Raw genomic sequence first — 17,959 nt, 5'->3', positions numbered from 1 at the left:
GGTGGAATCGGCCTTTGGGTTGCATTTGTTCTCGGTCTCTCTACCTCCCTTTCTGTCTTCAGGGGGCTTGATACTCCCCCGGTTGGAGGTTCTCAGACTCAGCTTGAGCACCCACTGATGAATTTCCAAGCTGCCCTCTCCTCCCCACTGTGCGCAGGTGTGGGTGGAACTGACCTGAGGCATGATGGGGACGCGAAACTTCTCTCTGTGCATGGGTTTCTTTCCTTAAACCCTTCTTCCACCCCCACCCCCCGACTGAGGCAATACATACTCATAGGACACTTCAGAACTGCTGAACATTCAAGGTAAAACTTACCCAGAGGAGAAAGCAAGTCTTGTCCTTAGAGTGGAAAGCAAGTCTAAACAGATGTGATAATGGACTTAGACAACCAGTGTCTGGTAGCCATTATAGTCACTGATGGAGGGGCTTTTTGAGTCGAAGACTGTGCTGGGTGGGAGCCGGGATGTCTCTTTCACGGCTCCAACAACACTACTGCCGATCATTAGGGTCCGTGGCACCTACGAGTGGTCTCTCCAGGTCCCAGTGCTGAACCACTGTTGCATAAGGTGCCCTAAAGCGTCATCAGGAAGCCCAGGCGGCTCCTTTGTCTTGGCTTGGAGACAAGCAGCAGCATCAACATGCAGGTGCCCCACCCTCTACCCAGGCAGCACCCGCCTAGAGGCTCCTTGAGAGGCCCTTTTCCTGTGGCCGGCCACCCCCACCCCCACCCCCACCCCAGAGCTTTGGCCTCAGTGCACCCTCCTTGCCACCAGGCAGGCAGGCAGGCAGGCAGGCAGGCATGCTCACTCTCCCTTCACACCCAAGAGCTAACGGTGGAGTCAGGATCGTTCAGTCCTCAGGTGCCAGGAACCTCCAGCTGCTCTAGCTGGTGATGCTCCGTGGCCCTGGCCTGGGAAGCCTGCCAGTGTTCCCGCCTTTGTCCCTGCTCCTTGCACAAATCCTTCACTGACTGTGCTCCTCACATGGGTGACTCCTCCCTTCGCCCCCATCAGGTCCATTTATTTATTTACTTTTACCTTTTTATATTGTTGGAAGGCTCATTTCTAGCAAGAACTCATGGTTCTAAAGAAACCAGGAAAGTAACCCGCTAGACGCAGCCATGATGTCCTGTTTGTGCTGTGGTATCTCTGTCGGCCAAAACTAGAATCCCTCGTCACATGTGGCCTCTGGGCCCCTGACGTGTGGCTCGTCAGGGTTGAATGTGCTGAAGCGTAAAAATACGTCTGCTTAACAACGGCACCAAAAACAAGAACGCGGAATGTCACCGATTCCTGTGTTGATTGCACGTTGGCGCGATTTCGGGTGTGTTGGGTTCGACATCCCCAGCTGGCTTCCTTCGCCACCTTGTACGGCGGCTCCTGGGACGTGTAATGCCGTCCACATGGCTCACCTTGCGCCTTGCACCGTGTTGCTGTTGGGTAGTGCCCTTCCAGGGACCTAAGATCCTTTCTCTTAACGGACTTCCTTTCCTCCTCCTGCCGATTCCTCTCAGGAAGTCACTCAGAAAATCCTGGAAGCCGTGGCAAATGTCGCTGGCTCTTCCTTGGAGCAAACCAGCTGGCTGAGCAGAAGCCTGGAGGTGAAGGCCCAGCCTCAGGTCTCTCTGGAGGAATCTGACGCCGAGGAAGATGTGGGCGGTAGGTGTGGAAGGGTCAGGAAATAGCGCCTGCTCCCAGCCAGTGCGGCTGGTTTCTCCTTAAAAGTAAACCCTGTTTTCACTCCTTACAACATGAGTTGTATGTATAATAAACAGTAGGATTCCCCTAACAGTGTCCTGGGTGGCGTACTACGGTGTTGACCCCTCACAGAGCTGAGACGTGGGTCCGTGGAAGGAACTTTCCAGGATAGTTTGCGTGGACTTGGTGATAGACACGAGCATGGGATAAAATATACATGCAGGAGAATGTATGTTTTCCATTTGCGGAGCTGCAGAAAGAAACAGTGAACCAGCAAGCTGTTGTCGGGTGGTTTATGTTGTGTATTTCGTTTCTGGTTCGTGTTTCATTGTTGCCCGAATGTGCAGATGTTATAAGGGAAGTCGCCTATGCCAGGCACAGCCCAGCCTTGTCTCTAGCTAAAGCCTCCTTGGAAAATGTCAGGAGACTCATCCGTCTACTCAAGGCATCACCGATCAGCCAGATGCTGTGCTCTTGAAGAGCCCGAATTAAGGAGCTGTACATTGTCAGCGGTCAGGTATATTGTCGATTGTCGCTGCCCCATAGACCACCAGCCGGGGCTGTCAATCAAGAGTTAGGCTGCCAGACCTGCAGAGAGGGAGAGACTTGGCTGTGACAGGAGTGCCTCAGCAGGGGAAGTTGTGGGGCGAGCGGTGGTGAAACCGGAGGGCAACCATGTCTGGGGCTCGTGCTGCCGGCCACCGCTCAGCCATTAACGTACAGACAGGGACTGGATTATAACTGCGCTTTTATTACTGTCAGAGGACAGCAGTCTGAGAAGGTGGCGGGTAAAACCCCTAACAACCACCTCACCTTGAGCTTTCAGAAGCAAGTTTGTATAGAGACACGTGGGGATTTGGGAGGGAAGTTCCTAGGGGAGCGCAGACAGACCTCTTCCTTGGGAGGGGGCGCTTCTTTCCAAACTGTCTTCCCTTGTTCCCGTGTGCTCTCTCTGGTGGTCATCGGCCTTAACATTTCTCTTCCCCACACCTGTGGCGCATGGCCAGGGAGGCTGTGTGTCCTCTGGTCGGGGAGGAGAGGGGTGAACTATCCACTCGCAAGTGTCCTTGGTCAGGAGATAAGGTCTTGCAATCCACCAGCTGGCTGAAAGTCGCTCAAACTCTTTGGTCTTGTTTAATTTTCTTGTCTGTTTTTTTTCTTGTCTCCATTTCCCCATCCCTCTTGCCCAAGAATTTTCCCAGCTTCTTCCTCTCCTGTCTCAGTAGGGCCTTGGCTGGGTCGTTGTGGCAGATCTTTCCCTGTGGAACTGGTTGGGATTGGGCGAAGTTGGTGGTTAAATACCTTTGGATCGGCAGGCACCGTGCACACGAGGGCCAGAGTGGATCTTGCTGAACACGTTGCTCGTTTTGACACGTGAACTATTTCAGTTGATTTATAGTTTTTCTTTCAGGATCAAGAGTATCTTAGGGCAAGTAATTATCTGTGCTAGTTCTCAGTATTATTTAACATTTGGACTGAAAAGTATGTCCAGTCCCAATATTGCTTAACACCAAACGAGGAAATCAGTTTGGTCTTCATTTCATTTACTAGGGCAGAAAAATACACTTAAATTCTCAGAGGCACAGTATCCACCACAAAGCAGGTGTTGAAAACTGTCCTGTCATTGTCATTAGCAATAGTTGCATCAGCAGAAATGAATCTGAATTCATGATTTTTACTACATGGGGGAAGAAGTGTCAAGAAGTCGGGGCCCTTTCCCAAGTGTCGGAAATCCACTTCAGACCAACAGACTCAAAAACAATACAGACAGGCCTGCGAACCAAAGCATTACTGGTTCGATTCCCAGTCAGGGCACAGGCCTGGGTTGCAGGCAATAGCCCCAGTATGGAGTGTGCTAGAGGCAACCACACATTGATGTTTCTCTCCCTCTCTTCCTCCCTCCCTTCCCCATCTCTCTAAAATAAATAAATAAATAAACAAATAAATAAATAAATATCTTTTTAAAAAATTAAAAACAAAAAAACCCCACAGAACCTGTTGCCTCAAGTGAGAAGCCCAGGTGTGGATACCTGGTTTTAGGTGGCGCAGGCCCTGGTGCTCAGGTGGGCTTAATCAGGGCCCACACAGATTCCGGTTGGCTCCGCTCAGGCCACGAGGCTTACCCAGGGCAGGGGCAGAAGGGCTGGCACATGGTGCCATGGCAACTGGACTCCCCCCAAAAGCGGTTCTGTTCCCAAGGAGGAGGGGTGCTGCGCCAGACGGAGGTTCCACCACGCAGCGCCCCCGCCACGTTCCTCTGACAGCTTAGTGGTTTGCATAAGAGAAATCACTGTGCTGTGTAACACAGATTCTGTGGCTGGTGCATTCTCATTGGCTGATGTAAGCTGGTAACTCTGCTTCTTGGCTGTGGTTGAGGTTTTAGTTGTGGTTCTAGAAAAGAGCTCTTTCGTCTCCTTGGCTAATTCGCCCGCAGGTGTTTCTGCCACGTGTGCTCAGACAGACGTGGGTCTCCACCGCCTGTGCTGCTGTGTGGACTGTGGCCCGTCAAGGCATTGGGTCTGGGTTTTGTGCAATAATGAACGGTACCATAGTAATTGCCTGATTTTTTAAAAGAAATCATAGCATTCTACAAATATTTTTAACATGTTATTTATCCTTTTAGAGAGAGCGGAAGGGAGAGAAAGGGAAAGAAACATTGTCACATGCCCCTCGCATACCCCCAACTGGGGACCTGGCCTGCAACCCAGGCATGTGCCCTGACTGGGAATCGAACCAGTGACCCTTCAGTTCATAGGCCAGGACTCAATGCACTGAGCCACACTGGCCAGGGCCGAAATCACAGCATTGTAAAGCTTCAGGTAACTTGAGCTTCTCAGTAAGACCTAATTCACAAATTAAACCAAAACCTGGAGCCTTTGGGCCACAGTTGCATGTGGTTCAGCCTCGAGCAAACTGAGTGTGCACGGCGGCCATATGACTACAATACAGAACGGGGTGTTCTCCTCCTCTGGAAGTTTTGTGCATGCAGCAGGCATGCAGGTGCTTAACATGTAAACGTGTGTCTGGTGTGAGCCCCACGCCGCGTTCTAGGTGCTGCTGCCACAGCGGCCTCAGAGACGAGTGGGAGTGTGGACGAGGATAATCAAAGCTCAGTGAGCAAAGGTGTCTTTCAACTCCTCTGAAAACCTAACACCACCTCAAACAAAAGCTTTTTTAGGGGTCGAAAAACTCAAGGGCATTACCAAGAGAATTTCAGGTGGCTCTTACTATTCTAAGAAAGTTAAAGTAATGTCATAAATAAGGACTGAGAAGGAGGCGAGGCCACTCGAGATGCTGCAGAACAGTCCCCAGGAAAGAAGAGGCAGGCGTGCAGAGAGCTGGAAAGGCTCTGCCCAGAGGGGACGGCACGTCCTCGAGGTGGGAGCTGGCTTAGCCCAGGAAACCTGAAAATCAGCGGGAGCTTCATGGCTGGTCAGAGAGGTCAGGGAGAGAGAAGGCCTGAAGGCTGTCGGGTTGATACAGAGCATGGTCACCAGCTTGGGTGGCACCCCACTTGTTTGGGAAGCCATCAAGTGTTTGGAGCAGTGACGGGATTGCGTTCAGTCTTCAGACACCTTACTTTGGCTGCTGCGGGCACTTCAGGCTATAGGACGGGAGCGGAACTGGACGTCCGTTGGAAGGACGTGGCGGTGGTTTGGACAAGAGAGCGTGCTGGCTCAGAGGCTGGGGCAATAGGAAAGGTGTACAGACTTAAAAGCAGAGTCGGTGGAATTTGTGGGTGGATTGCAAATAGTGGTTAAAAAAAACGATCAGTCCGTGACTTAGGTTTTGTGGCTTAAGCAATTTCTTGAGGTAGAGCAGACTGGAGCAAGACCATTTTGGATAGTGAACTTGAGCTTGGTGTGGCATGAATTACACTAGAGACGTCTGGAAATGAAAAGGGGCCAGAAAAGTAAGTTAAGCTCTAGGACTCCATATTCACTGAGAACATCAAGTCCCGGAAGCTACGAGAAAAGCGTCTCAGGAAGGAGGGAGGAGGAACACAGCGGACGGCTGTTGAGAAGCGGAGTAAGAGGAGGGCAGAGGCCCACTGCCGGTACCAACAGGCGGAAGTCACTGGGGATGAACCTGGGTGGGGGTGGGTGCGGGAGAGGGCGGCGGGAGCAGGGGACGGTGTCTGCACGGAACTCTCTGAGGCTGTGTCGTCAGTAGGGCAGTAACCAGGGACCGCTGAGGACCAAAGAATGCCTGCTGTCATCCTGAATTTATTTTTAAATTGGAGTATGCCAACGCAAATTTGTGTGGTATTAGAACGGTGCATCAGAGAGGAAGAAATTGATACCAGAAAGAAAGGATTCTTAGAAAGCAAAGCCCTGCTCTGGTAGCTCAGTTGGTTAGAGCGTCATCCTGACGAACCCAGGTTGCAGGTTCAATCCCCGGTCAAGGCACATACAGGAGTCAACCAATGAGTGAATCAGTAAGTGGAGTGAGACCTCAATGATGTTCTCTCTCTCTTTCTTTCCTCCCTGTCTTTCCCCATCCCTACCTCCCTTCTTCTCTCTCTAAAAAATCAATTAAAATTACAAAAAAGAAAAAGAAATGAAGGAATTTTGGCAGCCACAGGGCCAGGATCAATATTAGCAGCAGTGTTACTCTTTGATAGGAGCCAGGGACCCATCCGCTCGAATAGGAGACAAGGCAGAAAACGTGGTTGTAAATGTCCTAGGTCGGTAACTCAGGATGCTCAAACCCGAGTGTTCCCATCTCACAGCAGCAATTCCCTCTGGGAAGTATGGGGTGAGGCCACCAGCTGAGAAGCGGGGAGGTAGTGGCGGACCCTGAGGGAGAGAATCACAGCGCAGAGTGGAATGCAGCATGCCGCTGAGGCGGGACCATCTGGTAGCGTCGGGTCTCCGTCGAGACTCCTGCTTGTGAAATAAAGAAGGATCAATGCCAGAGCATTTAACTACACAAAACTGGGTTGGCAAAGCTGGGTCGCCAGCTTTGCATTTCTCCAGGTAGGAACTCCTGAGAGGGAGAAGGGGGTTGGTGGGTGGCGGAGGCGGCAGACTCGGGCCGGAGGCCTGTGGGTGGATTCAGGCATTGCCAGAGCAGCCTCCGGGAGCACGTGAGCGGGAAAGATAAAGAGACATGGTCTGACCGGGATGCTTGAAATGGAGGTTTTGGAAATCGGTGAGGCTACAGGCATGACGGTGACAATGAGTGGCTGAGCCGGAGCGGAGTAGATTTTCGGAAGAGAAAAGGCCAAGGGGCGCAGAGGTCAGGACGTCAGATGGATCGTCCAAGGGAAGGTTGAAGGTCCAAGAATGAGGAGGAGAGAGGAGTACAGTGAGTCAGCGTTAGTTTGTTTGATCAAAACATACGGACTATCAGTTGCTGAATCTGCGCATGTTACCAGAGACAAATGCCCAAGCCTCGTTTATATACACAATCACCACGAAAGGCGGGAACCCGTGGCTCCGCTCACGAGGGTGTCGGTGACGCCCCCGTGCAGCACGGTTACAACACAGATGCCTCTGGTTAGCAGATGCGGCCGCCGCTACTTCGACCATGGTGTCCGCGTCTGCGCCTTCGGTGTACAGTGTGCAGGCCCTCTCCCTCCTGGCAGAGGTAAGTGCACACCCGCCTGCCATCCCCTAGGGAAGGGACTGCACCCGAGGCTTGGGACGGCGTGTCTTCTCGGGCCAGGGAGGGGGGCGGCACTGTCCCAGGGGAGCTCCATCCAGCTCGGCCCAGCTGCACCGCGGCCTTTTCTGTTCGTCTGTGCACTCCTTGAGGACGAACTTTCTTACGTCACTGGGTTCAGGAGACTTCTGTTGTCTGCCCATCCCCTTCTTCTAGGTCCTGGCAGGACTCCTGGACATGGTCTACCGAAGCGACGAGAAGGAGAAAGCTGTGCCTCTGATATCACGTCTGCTTTACTACGTGTTTCCTTACTTGCGCAACCACAGGTAACGGCTCTAGCACAGGCCGAGGCTCTCCCTTGTGGCCCGCCCACGGCCGTACAGCGGCTTTCCTAGCAGGTCTCTGACCTTGACCCTTCTCTCCGCCCTCCCCCATGCAGCGCCTACAACGCCCCCAGCTTTCGGGCCGGCGCTCAGCTGCTGAGCTCTCTGAGTGGCTACGCCTACACGAAGCGAGCCTGGAAGAAGGACGTGCTGGACCTGTTCTTGGACCCCGCCTTCTTCCAGATGGACACGTCCTGTGCTCAGTGAGAACGCCGCCCTGGCCCCGCGCTCCCTGGCTCGGCACTGGAGAGAGGGTTTCGTCCACACAAAGCATTCTCCTGCCTGAAAGGGCCGCAGAGGTGGCGGCCACCCCGATTGTGGGACATCTCGGTCACAAGCCCCAGGGTTAGCTGTGCACTCGTGGGAAAGGCCTTCAGTCTTTTCAAAGCACGAAGATGCTTTTTCTTTCATCAACAGAATTTCAGTTAAGAGCATAGTGTTCCTGAAGAGCTTACCACGGGGTCCCAGTGGTTCTTGGTCTAGCGCTGCCTTGTCTCATGATGGCGGAATACTTGGCCCCACTCTGTCCCCATCCCACGTCTCGGCTGACCCTTAGTGGGCGCAGTTTGGGTGCTTGCCGCCACCAGGCCTGCGCCGGCAGCCGAGGTTCATAGAGATGCAGCTGCAAAGCAACTTCCTGTGCCTTTTTCTTGGAGGTCAACAGAACCACTCGGTGGCTGTCTTCCTGGCGTGGCCAGCCATGTCTTGATTAGTGGCAGGACAGAGGGTGCAGATTGGTCAGCTTTTCCGTGTGGCCTGGAGGTTTGCCCAGTGCCCACCATCCTGGTGGCTCCTGCCCTGTAACCCTGCTGGCCTTCGGGAGCCCATTTAAAGGCTCGTCCTTGTCTCCGCTGCCTCCCATTCTTCCCACTGACACGAGGGCACAAACTCCACGCTGTGTGGGCAGGTCCAAGGGCGGCCGCTGGAGAAAGCCGCCAGGCCTCAGCAGCGGAAGTCTGCTGATACGGGGAGGGGGGACTACTGGTCGTTCTCTATGGTACTCAGTCCATTATTCGTTCCTCGTCAAGGTGATGAGTGTGAAAAGCTTCAGCTGAGCTTTCCCTGATGCCATCAGAAGGATTCACTTCGCCACCTTCTCAGAAAGCGGTTGTCAGTGGGTCCAAAGGGGGCGTGGTCTTTTCTTCATGCTTTTAATCAGATTGTCTTCTTTTTCATATTTAACTAATTTTGCTTTTTTTTTTTTTTTTTTTTTTACTAATTTAATACCCAGTTGGAAGGCCATTATTGACCATCTTCTGACTCATGAGAAAACAATGTTTAAAGATTTAATGAGTAAGTTCTGGGTTACTTGAACATCAGTCACACTTTAAGAGAACAATGCCGCCGTGATCGGCTTTGACCCATCTCTCAGAACCACCCCCCAAACCTCCTCGGTGCCGTCTGAGCTGTAGCCTGCGGTGTGAGGATGGACACGGTGTGTCGGGGCTCCGTGGGGGGCCTTTGTGGTCCGTCTGTGGACAAGGCGCCGTAACGAGCTTTTCTATAGCTTTATAGTGGAGGAAAACTTTGGAAAGTCCTACTGAGTTTACCGTAATTCATTAGGAATACATTTCTATACCTCACATTTTCTTCTATTACAACTGAACCACTCTGGGTTCTATCGCCTGCCGCCAAAAACAGCCCGGGACTCCCACCGCCAGAGTCTTGTGAAAAGGAAAGGAACTATTTATTCAAAAGTTTCACAGGATTAAAATAATGGTGGGATTTTTTCATTAAATCTCACTCCCTCAAAAGGAAAAGCAACACCCCCCAACACACACCACCCTGCCCGCCCCCCTCGCCAAACCAGGCCATTCGGGGGCACCGTCTCTCAGGGACAGAAACAGAAGCCTGTAGCTCAGCTGGGCAGACCCCCGTTTCAACAGTCTGGCTTCTCCTGGTCGTCTGTGCGTGGCTAGGCTCCCGCTCTGCATCCGAAACCGCACGGCCCCTCCTCTGGTGGGCGGGTGGGGGTCCTTCTGCACCCTTTGGAACCGTGTGGCCAAGACAGCATGGCTGCCTGCACTTGAGTTTAAATCCCAGTGCCAATCTTCCTCCCACGAAGGGTCACACCTGCCAGTGCTCAGGTTTCTTCTGCTTTTCTCGGCTGCCACTGTTAGTCCAGGCGGGTTTGGCCCCGGGGTAGCAGAACCGCCTCCAAGCTGCTTGCACAGGCTCAGTAACCAGGGGGAGGCCTCACAGTATGTCACAGGTTAGAGTCACACCTGGCAAAACACTGGCCAGGTTCTTAGGTAACAAAGTAACTCTCAGTGGCCCTCCCCCGAGCCATGTTAGTAGGGGTTTTCCTGTTTTGGAGACCTCTCTATTCCCTGTTACACTGTCCCTTATCGTTAAGTATCGTTAAAGAAATAAGTCTTTTTACAAAGAAATATACAAATAATAAGTACAGGCTTTTACTAGTAGTTTTCTCTCTAAATGGAGCTTATTTCTTACATTTATTGTAGACATGCAGAGCAGTTCCTTAAAACTATTCCCAAGTTTCGAGCAGAAAGCCATGCTGCTGAAGCGCCAGGCCTTTGCCGTCTTCAGCGGCGAAGTCGATCAGTACCACCCTTACCTCCCTCTGATACAAGGTAAGAAGGCCTGCGCCCCGCCCTGGAGCGGCCCCAGCTCGTCCTGGAGGGGGCCTCTGTGAGTACCCAGCGAGGCTTGTGGCAGGAGAACCTTGGAAATAGAGCAGCAAACCTGAAACTTTGTGTTTAACATCAGTTATGACCCTGCTGTTAGTGTTCATTAGCTGGTTCTCAGTACTGTCTTCTGCTGAAGTCCTCCTACAGTCAGGAGTCTTCAAGTTTGAGATACACATTGAGGCCAGTGAATAAGCAAGGTTTTGGAGAAGTACCTCACTTTTCCATAACAGGTTTTTCTCTTCTCCACACTATGTTGTCTTGTCTGCCTCAAAAAACGAGCCGTTGGAGCTATTGCATCTGATTTGAACGGCGTCCTCCTCCATCTAAAGTACTGACCTGGCCAAGGGCACACTCTGTTCTTTCCCCCTCCAGATGGGAAAGGACTCCCACATAGGGATGGGGTCCCCTAAGACTCACAGCCCATGTGGGGTTGTGAGTCAACTAAAACTCCTGCAGTTCTTGAAGGATACTTTGTTTCTTTTATAAGACTACTGTGACAGCTTTGTACACACAAGTGGTTATACAGGCCCGTGGGTGTTTGCAGACAGTCCCGTGGCCACGACCACAGTCAGGGCAGAGCGCCTCCATCCCCCTGAAACTTCCCTCATGCCCCTTAGATGTCATCCCCCCGCCATGACAACCTATAAACTGCTTTCTGTGCGCATGGTCTCATCTTTTCCAGAATGTCACATAGATGTAACTAGTGCAAGGGGACATGGCCTTGAGCCTGGCTTCCTGGACTTGGCGTAATGTGCTTGAGTCAGCCATTCTCTTGTATTTGGCAGTAGCTATTCCTTTTTATTGCCTAATAATATTCCGTTCTGTGACTTGCTTCCCACTTCACTGATGGAAGGATGTTCGGATTGTTTCCAGCAGAGTTTTGATGTAAATTGTTACAACTCGGTGAGCACGCAGGGCGCGTGCTCTCCCCAGAGTCCTCCCTGTGGCTCCGTGGCTGTGCCGACGGTCAGCCCACCTCCCTGTGTGATGAACTGTTCACAAGCTCCTGTTCTACTTCCAACAACAACAGCGTTCCCGTTACTAATGTGACAGTGAATGTCTGCAGTAATAAAGTAGCTTTAGACTGCAACTGACATGATTTCAGCATGTAAAACACAGAAGGAAATGTTGACCTCATCACGGCCTGTGAAAGTGAACATTGAGTTACTGCCCTGCCTTTCCTGAGTTGCCGTAGGAGGCTCATCTGATCAGGGGGTGGCCGGGAATGCTGGTCAAGGTGACAGCAGCCCTCTGAAGACTCTGGCTGAATGCAGAGTCTAAGCTGAACTTGGTTGCCTTCCTGCACAGTATGGAGGGAGAAAGGGTGGGAGCCCGCCCTCCAGGCCGCTGGTGCGAGGTCCCAGTGCAGCCGGAGCCGGCTCTCTGAGCAGAGGGGGAAAGCAGGTGGAGGACTTGACCCTCGCAGAGTTTAAACGTCCAGAGGTTCTGCAAATTCATGGCTCGGAGAGGGAGAGATAAGTCTGGGCGGTATACTGCTGTTTGCATCAGACATTCTGTTTATATATGTAATGTGTGTCATGTATCTATGTGTGTGTACAAAGGCAAAATCAGCGTCCTGCTGACTTAAATAGGAGGTGGGAAGGCTCTTCCTGGAGGAGGAGTTTCTCTGAACGAGTCGATGTGCCCAGGTGGGGGCCTGAGCACCTCCGCACATCTGGACTCAGAGCGACATGAATCTTACATCCGTCACAAAAGGAGCTGTCAAAAAGCCCAAAGCAATTCTTCTTTTACTAGAAAGGAAACGGACAAAGTGCTGTTTGTCTAGAATGAGAAGGTGGACAGACACCGTCCCCACGAAGGCCCCTGGTTCAGGACCAGAGAGATCTGGAGGCAGCTTTAAGAATCCTCTTGTAATAACTCTGACCTTCGTATTATCTCCACATTGGTGTCATTTGGCCATCTCTTCACATGCCAGTTGGGGCTTTTGGCATTCCAGGTTACAGTCTTCTCAGATGGCCAGGCTAGAATGAGATTTAAAAATTAAAATTAAAAAACAAAAAACCACGGACCTCACCTCCAGGTTCCTAGCCGGTCCTGCCACCTGTCTGCCTTCCAGTGTCCCACTAGTCGGCTCAGGCATCTTGTTCAAGGGCGCGTTTGTTTAAATGTCCACTGGAGGATGGAACCAGACGCAGGAGCCAGCTCTTTAGGAGCGCCAGTGTGTTTGCCAGGCGTCTGCATGGAGAATGCGCCCCCTGTTGGCCGGGGCACTTGTGGAAGCCGCGCCCCGTTGAGCTCGTGCACACGGGGGTCTTACTGGGGGTCTTACCGGCATGGCCGTCTGCTCTAGCAAGTTAGTTCCTCCGAAACCTTGAATTACGGGGAGACAATCACATGGTACAATTATTGCCGTAGACAAGTGACAAAGATTGTTAGGGGCCCCAAGATTTTAACCCATAACACTTCTTTCCCTTCAGGACTTAAAAGTTTTTGTCATGGTTATTCCATATAAACTTTATTGAATAAATTTATTTTGTTCCCTCGCTCCACTTCCTACTTATCGCCACCAAAACAGGGTGTCCTCTGCCAGCCAATGTCTGTGGTCTTATGGTCCCTTCACTCACCGAGGACTGTCTTTGGTTTCTGTGCCTCATGTTTCATATTCTTAGAAGACAGTTTAGGTGGTCACTGACCGCACGTTGAATCCCTGGCTTCAGCCAGAGTGTGCGCCCGGCTCTTCGGCCGTGGCAGGGAACCCGGGTCCTGTGCATTCCTTCCTGCCGCCAAGGCCGTGAAAGGAGGAGGGCCGGGGTAGACCGGGGCACAGAAACGCCCCCGGCACCCACTTCGTACACTGGGTGGCGGCGAAGCGTCAAAGCAGTGGCAATTTTATTTTTCTTTTCGTCTGCGGAGAAACCCCAAACTGCATATTTGTGTGACGTCTGTAAAATCTTCTTTCCGTAGAACGCCTGACAGACAATCTCAGAGTCGGACAGACATCCCTAGTTGCTGCTCAGATGTTTCTGTTTTTCAGAGTTCTGCTGCTAAGAATATCTCCCCAGCATTTGACTTCCTTGTGGCCAATAATGGTCTCTGAATTAGTAAGTACCAACGTTCCACCTTTGAAAGCAAACAAAAAAGAAAGGGAGAAAGAGAGGGAGAGAAACATCACTCTGGTGCCTCTTCCACGCCACCAACCCGGGGCCAGGCCCGCAACCCAGGCATGTGCCCTGACTGGGAGTGGAACCAGTGACCTTTCCGTTCCCAGGCCAGTGCTCGATCCACTGAGCCACACCAGCCAGGGCAGCCTACGTAGTTTTAAGAAACAAGGGACGCGGGAGAAACTCTGAAAACCTAGTAGAATGTAAAAGACTTTTACATTTGCTGGAGAAAGCTCACTTGTAAGGGTGACTTCTTCCCTGCACCAGGGAAAGGGGAACAATCGTATCTCTGGGAATTCTTATCAGTCAGAGAACAATCGAGGGGGCAGCACAGAGCTCGGGAGGGATTGTATGTAAAGTGGGGGGTTTTTGTAGAAAATGAGGATGGGACAAGGAAGCTATTAGCCAAAGAAAAGAGGATTCCGGGACACAGAATGGGACAGGTTTTATCGAGCAGATTACCTCTTGGGAACTGTGGAGGGTCCTTGTGACAGATTACCTACCTCCCTGGTGTTGCCCAGAAAATCCCAGACTTGCTGATTCAGGTGATGGTTTTGGAAGATGTTGAAACTGCAGTTACTTCTGGGGTTCCATCTAAATCTGGTGTCCTGGGCCTTAGCACAAGGGATGCCATTTTGGAACTGCGGTTTGCTCTTTAACAGTAGGCTAGACAGCCTACTGTTTAACAGTAGGCTAGACAGCCTACTGTTCATTTTGAACAGCCTACTGTTTATTTTGTTGTTTGCTTTATTTGCTCTTTTTATGGACATAAAATTTTAAACATTAAGCTAGGGGTTATTTCCTTCAAATAGTAACCAGAATTCGCCTTTCATTTTTAAGATTCAGACATTCATACAGCTCGAGGAAGACCTGAAAGCAGACGATGAGTTGTTGAGGTGAGCAGGTGGGGGTCTGCGTGCACACGTGCAGGGCGGCGGGCGTCCCTTTACGATGTAGGGTTTGTCCCATGTCATGCTGAATGCCACCTTCTGGAAGTTCTTGTGAAGGGGTCACCTATTTTGATAATTTCTTAAAAGTAAAATCCTGTTCACAGACCTTATGTTACCAGTCCCAAGTTGTTGTGCTTTGTAAAGGCCAAAACAAAAAAAGTCAGTTTGGAGTAAGGAAAGGTTTATTGATCAAGAAGGTGCCAACCTAGGAGATGGGAGACTTAGTGGTGTCTCAGATCCATCTTGAGAAAGTACAGAGTTCAGGCCCCTTTTACGCCAAGGGAAGGGGCAGTGGGAGGGGCAAGAGGTGATCAATGACCAGACATCTGGGGGCCGGCAGGGATCTGAGAAGAGGGTGCTTCTGTTGACCCTGGTTTCAGTGAGGACATTCCTGCAAGTCTTTGATAAACAGTACATACTTCCCTTAACTCCCGCGAGAGGCAGTTTCTGATAAGTGGCTATTTTATCTTTGTGAAACTCAAGCCACAAAGCAGAATTGCTCTCATGAGTAGCATGTCTATATGCAAGAAGCTACCCGCCCAAAGGCCCAAGGCCGTGGGGGCAAAGCATGAACAAAATGGAATCAGAGAGATGTATTATTTTACTGTGGTACAGCCACATAGACAAATAGACTGAATGAGTTTGTAACAAGAATTTCTTTGCAAATCTACAGAAACAGCAACAAAATCAACAGAACGAAAGTTTTAGTCCCTGACTCCGTAGGGGAGATACCCCAGAGTGAACTTATCTTATATTTATCAGCTTGCAAATTCTTGGACACGGCGCTTTCTTTTCCACCTGACAAGATGCCATTATTTCAAATGTAAGTCAGATAAGACTATGTGTCCTCTTTGAAGTGGGTGGCTTTTTTTTCCTCCTAAGTGCTTTCGCTGTTCTTTTCTGTACATGAGAAACCACAGTATGGTTGCTAGGGGCCCACGGGCCCACTCAGTGCACCGCAGTTCAGATCACTGACCCCTGTGGTTTTGTGAAGTTCGCTCACAGTAAGGGGGGAAGTCGGGGTATAGGTGCTGTTTTCTACTGAATGCTTCTAAAACAGGAGTCATGCCCTGGTGGTCCTCACTGCCTTTGTGTAGACTTTTTTGTCTTTGTTTTTCATTAAATAAATGGAACATACCATCTCCAAGTCACTTTGCCCCTGTGGGGTTTCATTTCCTGTCGGGTGTTAAAATGGCTGCTCCTGTGTTTAATTTCATGCCTGGCCCCAGAAGCCCCTTCTCTCTGTCTTATTCCAATAAAGAGAGTAATCATGTAGAAATATCTGCGGTTAAAAAACCTGTTCTCCTTAAATGCATGTTACTAAGTGAAAGAAGCCAACCTGAAGAGGATACATACTGTATGATTCCAACTCCATGACATTCTTTTTTTTTTTTTTTAAGATTTTATTTATTTATCTTCGGAGGGGAAGGGAAGGAGCGACAGAGAGAAATATCAATGTATGGTTGTCTCTCGTGTGTCCCCTGCTGGGACCTGGCCTGCAACCCAGGCATGTGCCCTGACTGGGAATCCAACCGCAATCCTTTGGTTTGCAGGCCTGCGCTCAATCCACTGAGCTACACCAGCCAGGGCCCAACTCCATGCCATTCTGAAAAGGCCCCGTAAAACTATGAAGACAGGGAAAGATTAGACGTTTCCAAGGGTCAGGGGAGAGGGAGGCAGAGCACAGGATTTTTAAGGCAGTGGAACTGCTTGGCGTGGTACTGTGCTGATGGTACACATCACTCTACATCAGTCCCCACCCACAGGATGCTAAACAGCGAGCATGAGCCCCAGTGGGACCGTGGGCCCTGGGTGCTGTTGACCTATCACTGCAGGTTTGTCGACTGTAACAAGTGTCCCACTCTGGTGGGGGACATGTCCTGGGGAGGCTGTGCATTTGGAGACAGGGGTACATGGGAACGCCCTCCTTTCTGTTCAGCTTGGCTTTGAACCTAAACCTGTTCTTCAAAAGAAAGCCTTTTTTTTTTTAAAGTGGGTTCTCATGTACATGACTATGCAGAGCAGCACTGTACGTAATAGGCAAAAAGCGGAGACAACCCGAACGTCCGTCGGTCGATGAATGGATAAGTAGCATGTGACTTATCCGTGCAGCACCGTGTTCAGCAGTGCATAGGCGTGAAGCGCTGACACACTGCAACATGGATGAGCGTGGCAACGTGAAGCGAAGGGGACAGAGGCGGGACGTGAGCAGGAATTCTTCTGCAGATAATAAAAATATTCTCAGGTTAATTATGGTGATGGAGTACAATTCTGTGATACAGTAAAAGCCATTGAATTGTACACTTTAAACGAGTGAATTGTGTGGTGTGTGAATTATATCTCAATAAGACCATTTTTAAATTTTTTAAAGTGGGCCCCGAGCCAGCGTGGCTGACCTTGGGTTTCCCCGTGCAGTTACAGGTGGGCGTTTGTTCCGGAAGTGGACACAGAGGGCCCTGCCGCCCTGACGGACCTGGTGTCGGACCTGGAGGAGGGTCAGCAAGAATGCAGACCCCACACGGTTAGGATTCTAGAGCTTCTGAAGTTGAAATACGGGGTAAGTGCTTCCCTGTGTAAAGTGTACAGTCCCGGGAGAAGGGCGCAGGGAACTATTTCAGAGTGCCCCCTGATTTTAGTAACTTGGAACAACTTTCAGGATTCCTCTTATCCGAGTGTTAAAACTTGGAGGTGGTTGCAGGCCCCATCTCTGTTTTTTCTGTGTCCCATTCTCATCCGAGCTGCTAAGCGGTGAGGCTTCCCGGATAACGCCGTCATGTCGCAGCCGTTGGCTCCTTGGAGGAAGCAGGGCCTGCTGGAGGAAGGGCAGGGCCTCGGTGCGGGTGGGCTTTGGGTGAAGTCCTGGTGGGAATTGTCCCTGGGAGACCTAGCAGCTGTGTCTGTGCCGCTGTCCTTAGTGCTGATGAGTTTTCCTGAAGGACCCGTCTCTCGGGATTGGCCACCTGCACACCCGCCACGTAGATCTGTAACCCCTCACAAAGCCGTGCCATTTTTATGGGGTTTCACCGTTTAGTTCTGCTTTGTTCTTTCAGGACGTGAGCGGCTCTGACGAGACGCCCGTGAAGAGGGAACCCCCGCTCCTGCGCCAGCGGTCCCTGTCCAGCATCGGGCAGCTGGTGCCGTTCTTCCAGACGCTCAGCTGTGCTTTCAAAGCCCGACCTGCGCTGCCTGCGGACGCCCGACCACCTGCCTCCTTCGAGTTTCCTGCCACAGACAGTCCCCGCGTCTTGAAACAGCTGGAGGAATGCGTTGAACATGATTTCTTGGAACATCTGGACTGTTAACCGTCTGAGACAATTCCTTAGTTCCTTTACGGACACTTCGGCGGAAACCAGGATGGATTCTAAACCAGAAGAGGGCCAGGGTAGGCTTCTAAACACAAGCCTATTTCAGTTTTGAAAGCAGCTTTCAGATCATTTTCTGTTGGGCAACAAAGCATACCTCCCTAAATGCCTTGTAATATATTTGGATTGAATTATATGTTTCTTCCTCAATTTATGTAAAGAAAATAAAGGTAATATATCATCTCA

General features: G+C 50.9%; 1 protein-coding gene across 3 annotated transcripts in view; it reads left to right on the top strand.

The window, feature by feature from the left end:
- The window catches only part of DOP1B (DOP1 leucine zipper like protein B), a 75,528-nt gene extending 57,569 nt beyond the window's left edge, over window positions 1-17,959 (top strand). For 2 of the 3 annotated variants that reach the window (XM_037127172.2, XM_053657791.1), the window contains 11 exons: window positions 1,515-1,659; window positions 7,208-7,290; window positions 7,522-7,631; window positions 7,745-7,891; window positions 8,920-8,981; window positions 10,154-10,282; window positions 13,265-13,401; window positions 14,302-14,357; window positions 15,085-15,234; window positions 16,827-16,968; window positions 17,462-17,959. In XM_037127172.2, the coding sequence (XP_036983067.2) occupies window positions 1,515-1,659; window positions 7,208-7,290; window positions 7,522-7,631; window positions 7,745-7,891; window positions 8,920-8,981; window positions 10,154-10,282; window positions 13,265-13,401; window positions 14,302-14,357; window positions 15,085-15,234; window positions 16,827-16,968; window positions 17,462-17,713 (1,413 nt within the window). In that variant the 3' untranslated portion in view covers window positions 17,714-17,959. Of the gene's footprint in view, window positions 1-1,514; window positions 1,660-7,207; window positions 7,291-7,521; window positions 7,632-7,744; window positions 7,892-8,919; window positions 8,982-10,153; window positions 10,283-13,264; window positions 13,402-14,301; window positions 14,358-15,084; window positions 15,235-16,826; window positions 16,969-17,461 lie in introns of those variants that run through there. The other variant, XR_008390182.1, reaches the window with a different exon arrangement.

Source organism: Artibeus jamaicensis, unplaced genomic scaffold (assembly GCF_021234435.1).
Source record: "Artibeus jamaicensis isolate MK-2021 breed Jamaican fruit bat unplaced genomic scaffold, CSHL_Jam_final scaffold_474, whole genome shotgun sequence".
Classification (NCBI taxonomy): domain Eukaryota; kingdom Metazoa; phylum Chordata; class Mammalia; order Chiroptera; family Phyllostomidae; genus Artibeus; species Artibeus jamaicensis.
The sequence above is the reverse complement of the archived record's forward strand: the minus strand, read 5'-3'. Positions and strand labels throughout refer to the sequence as shown.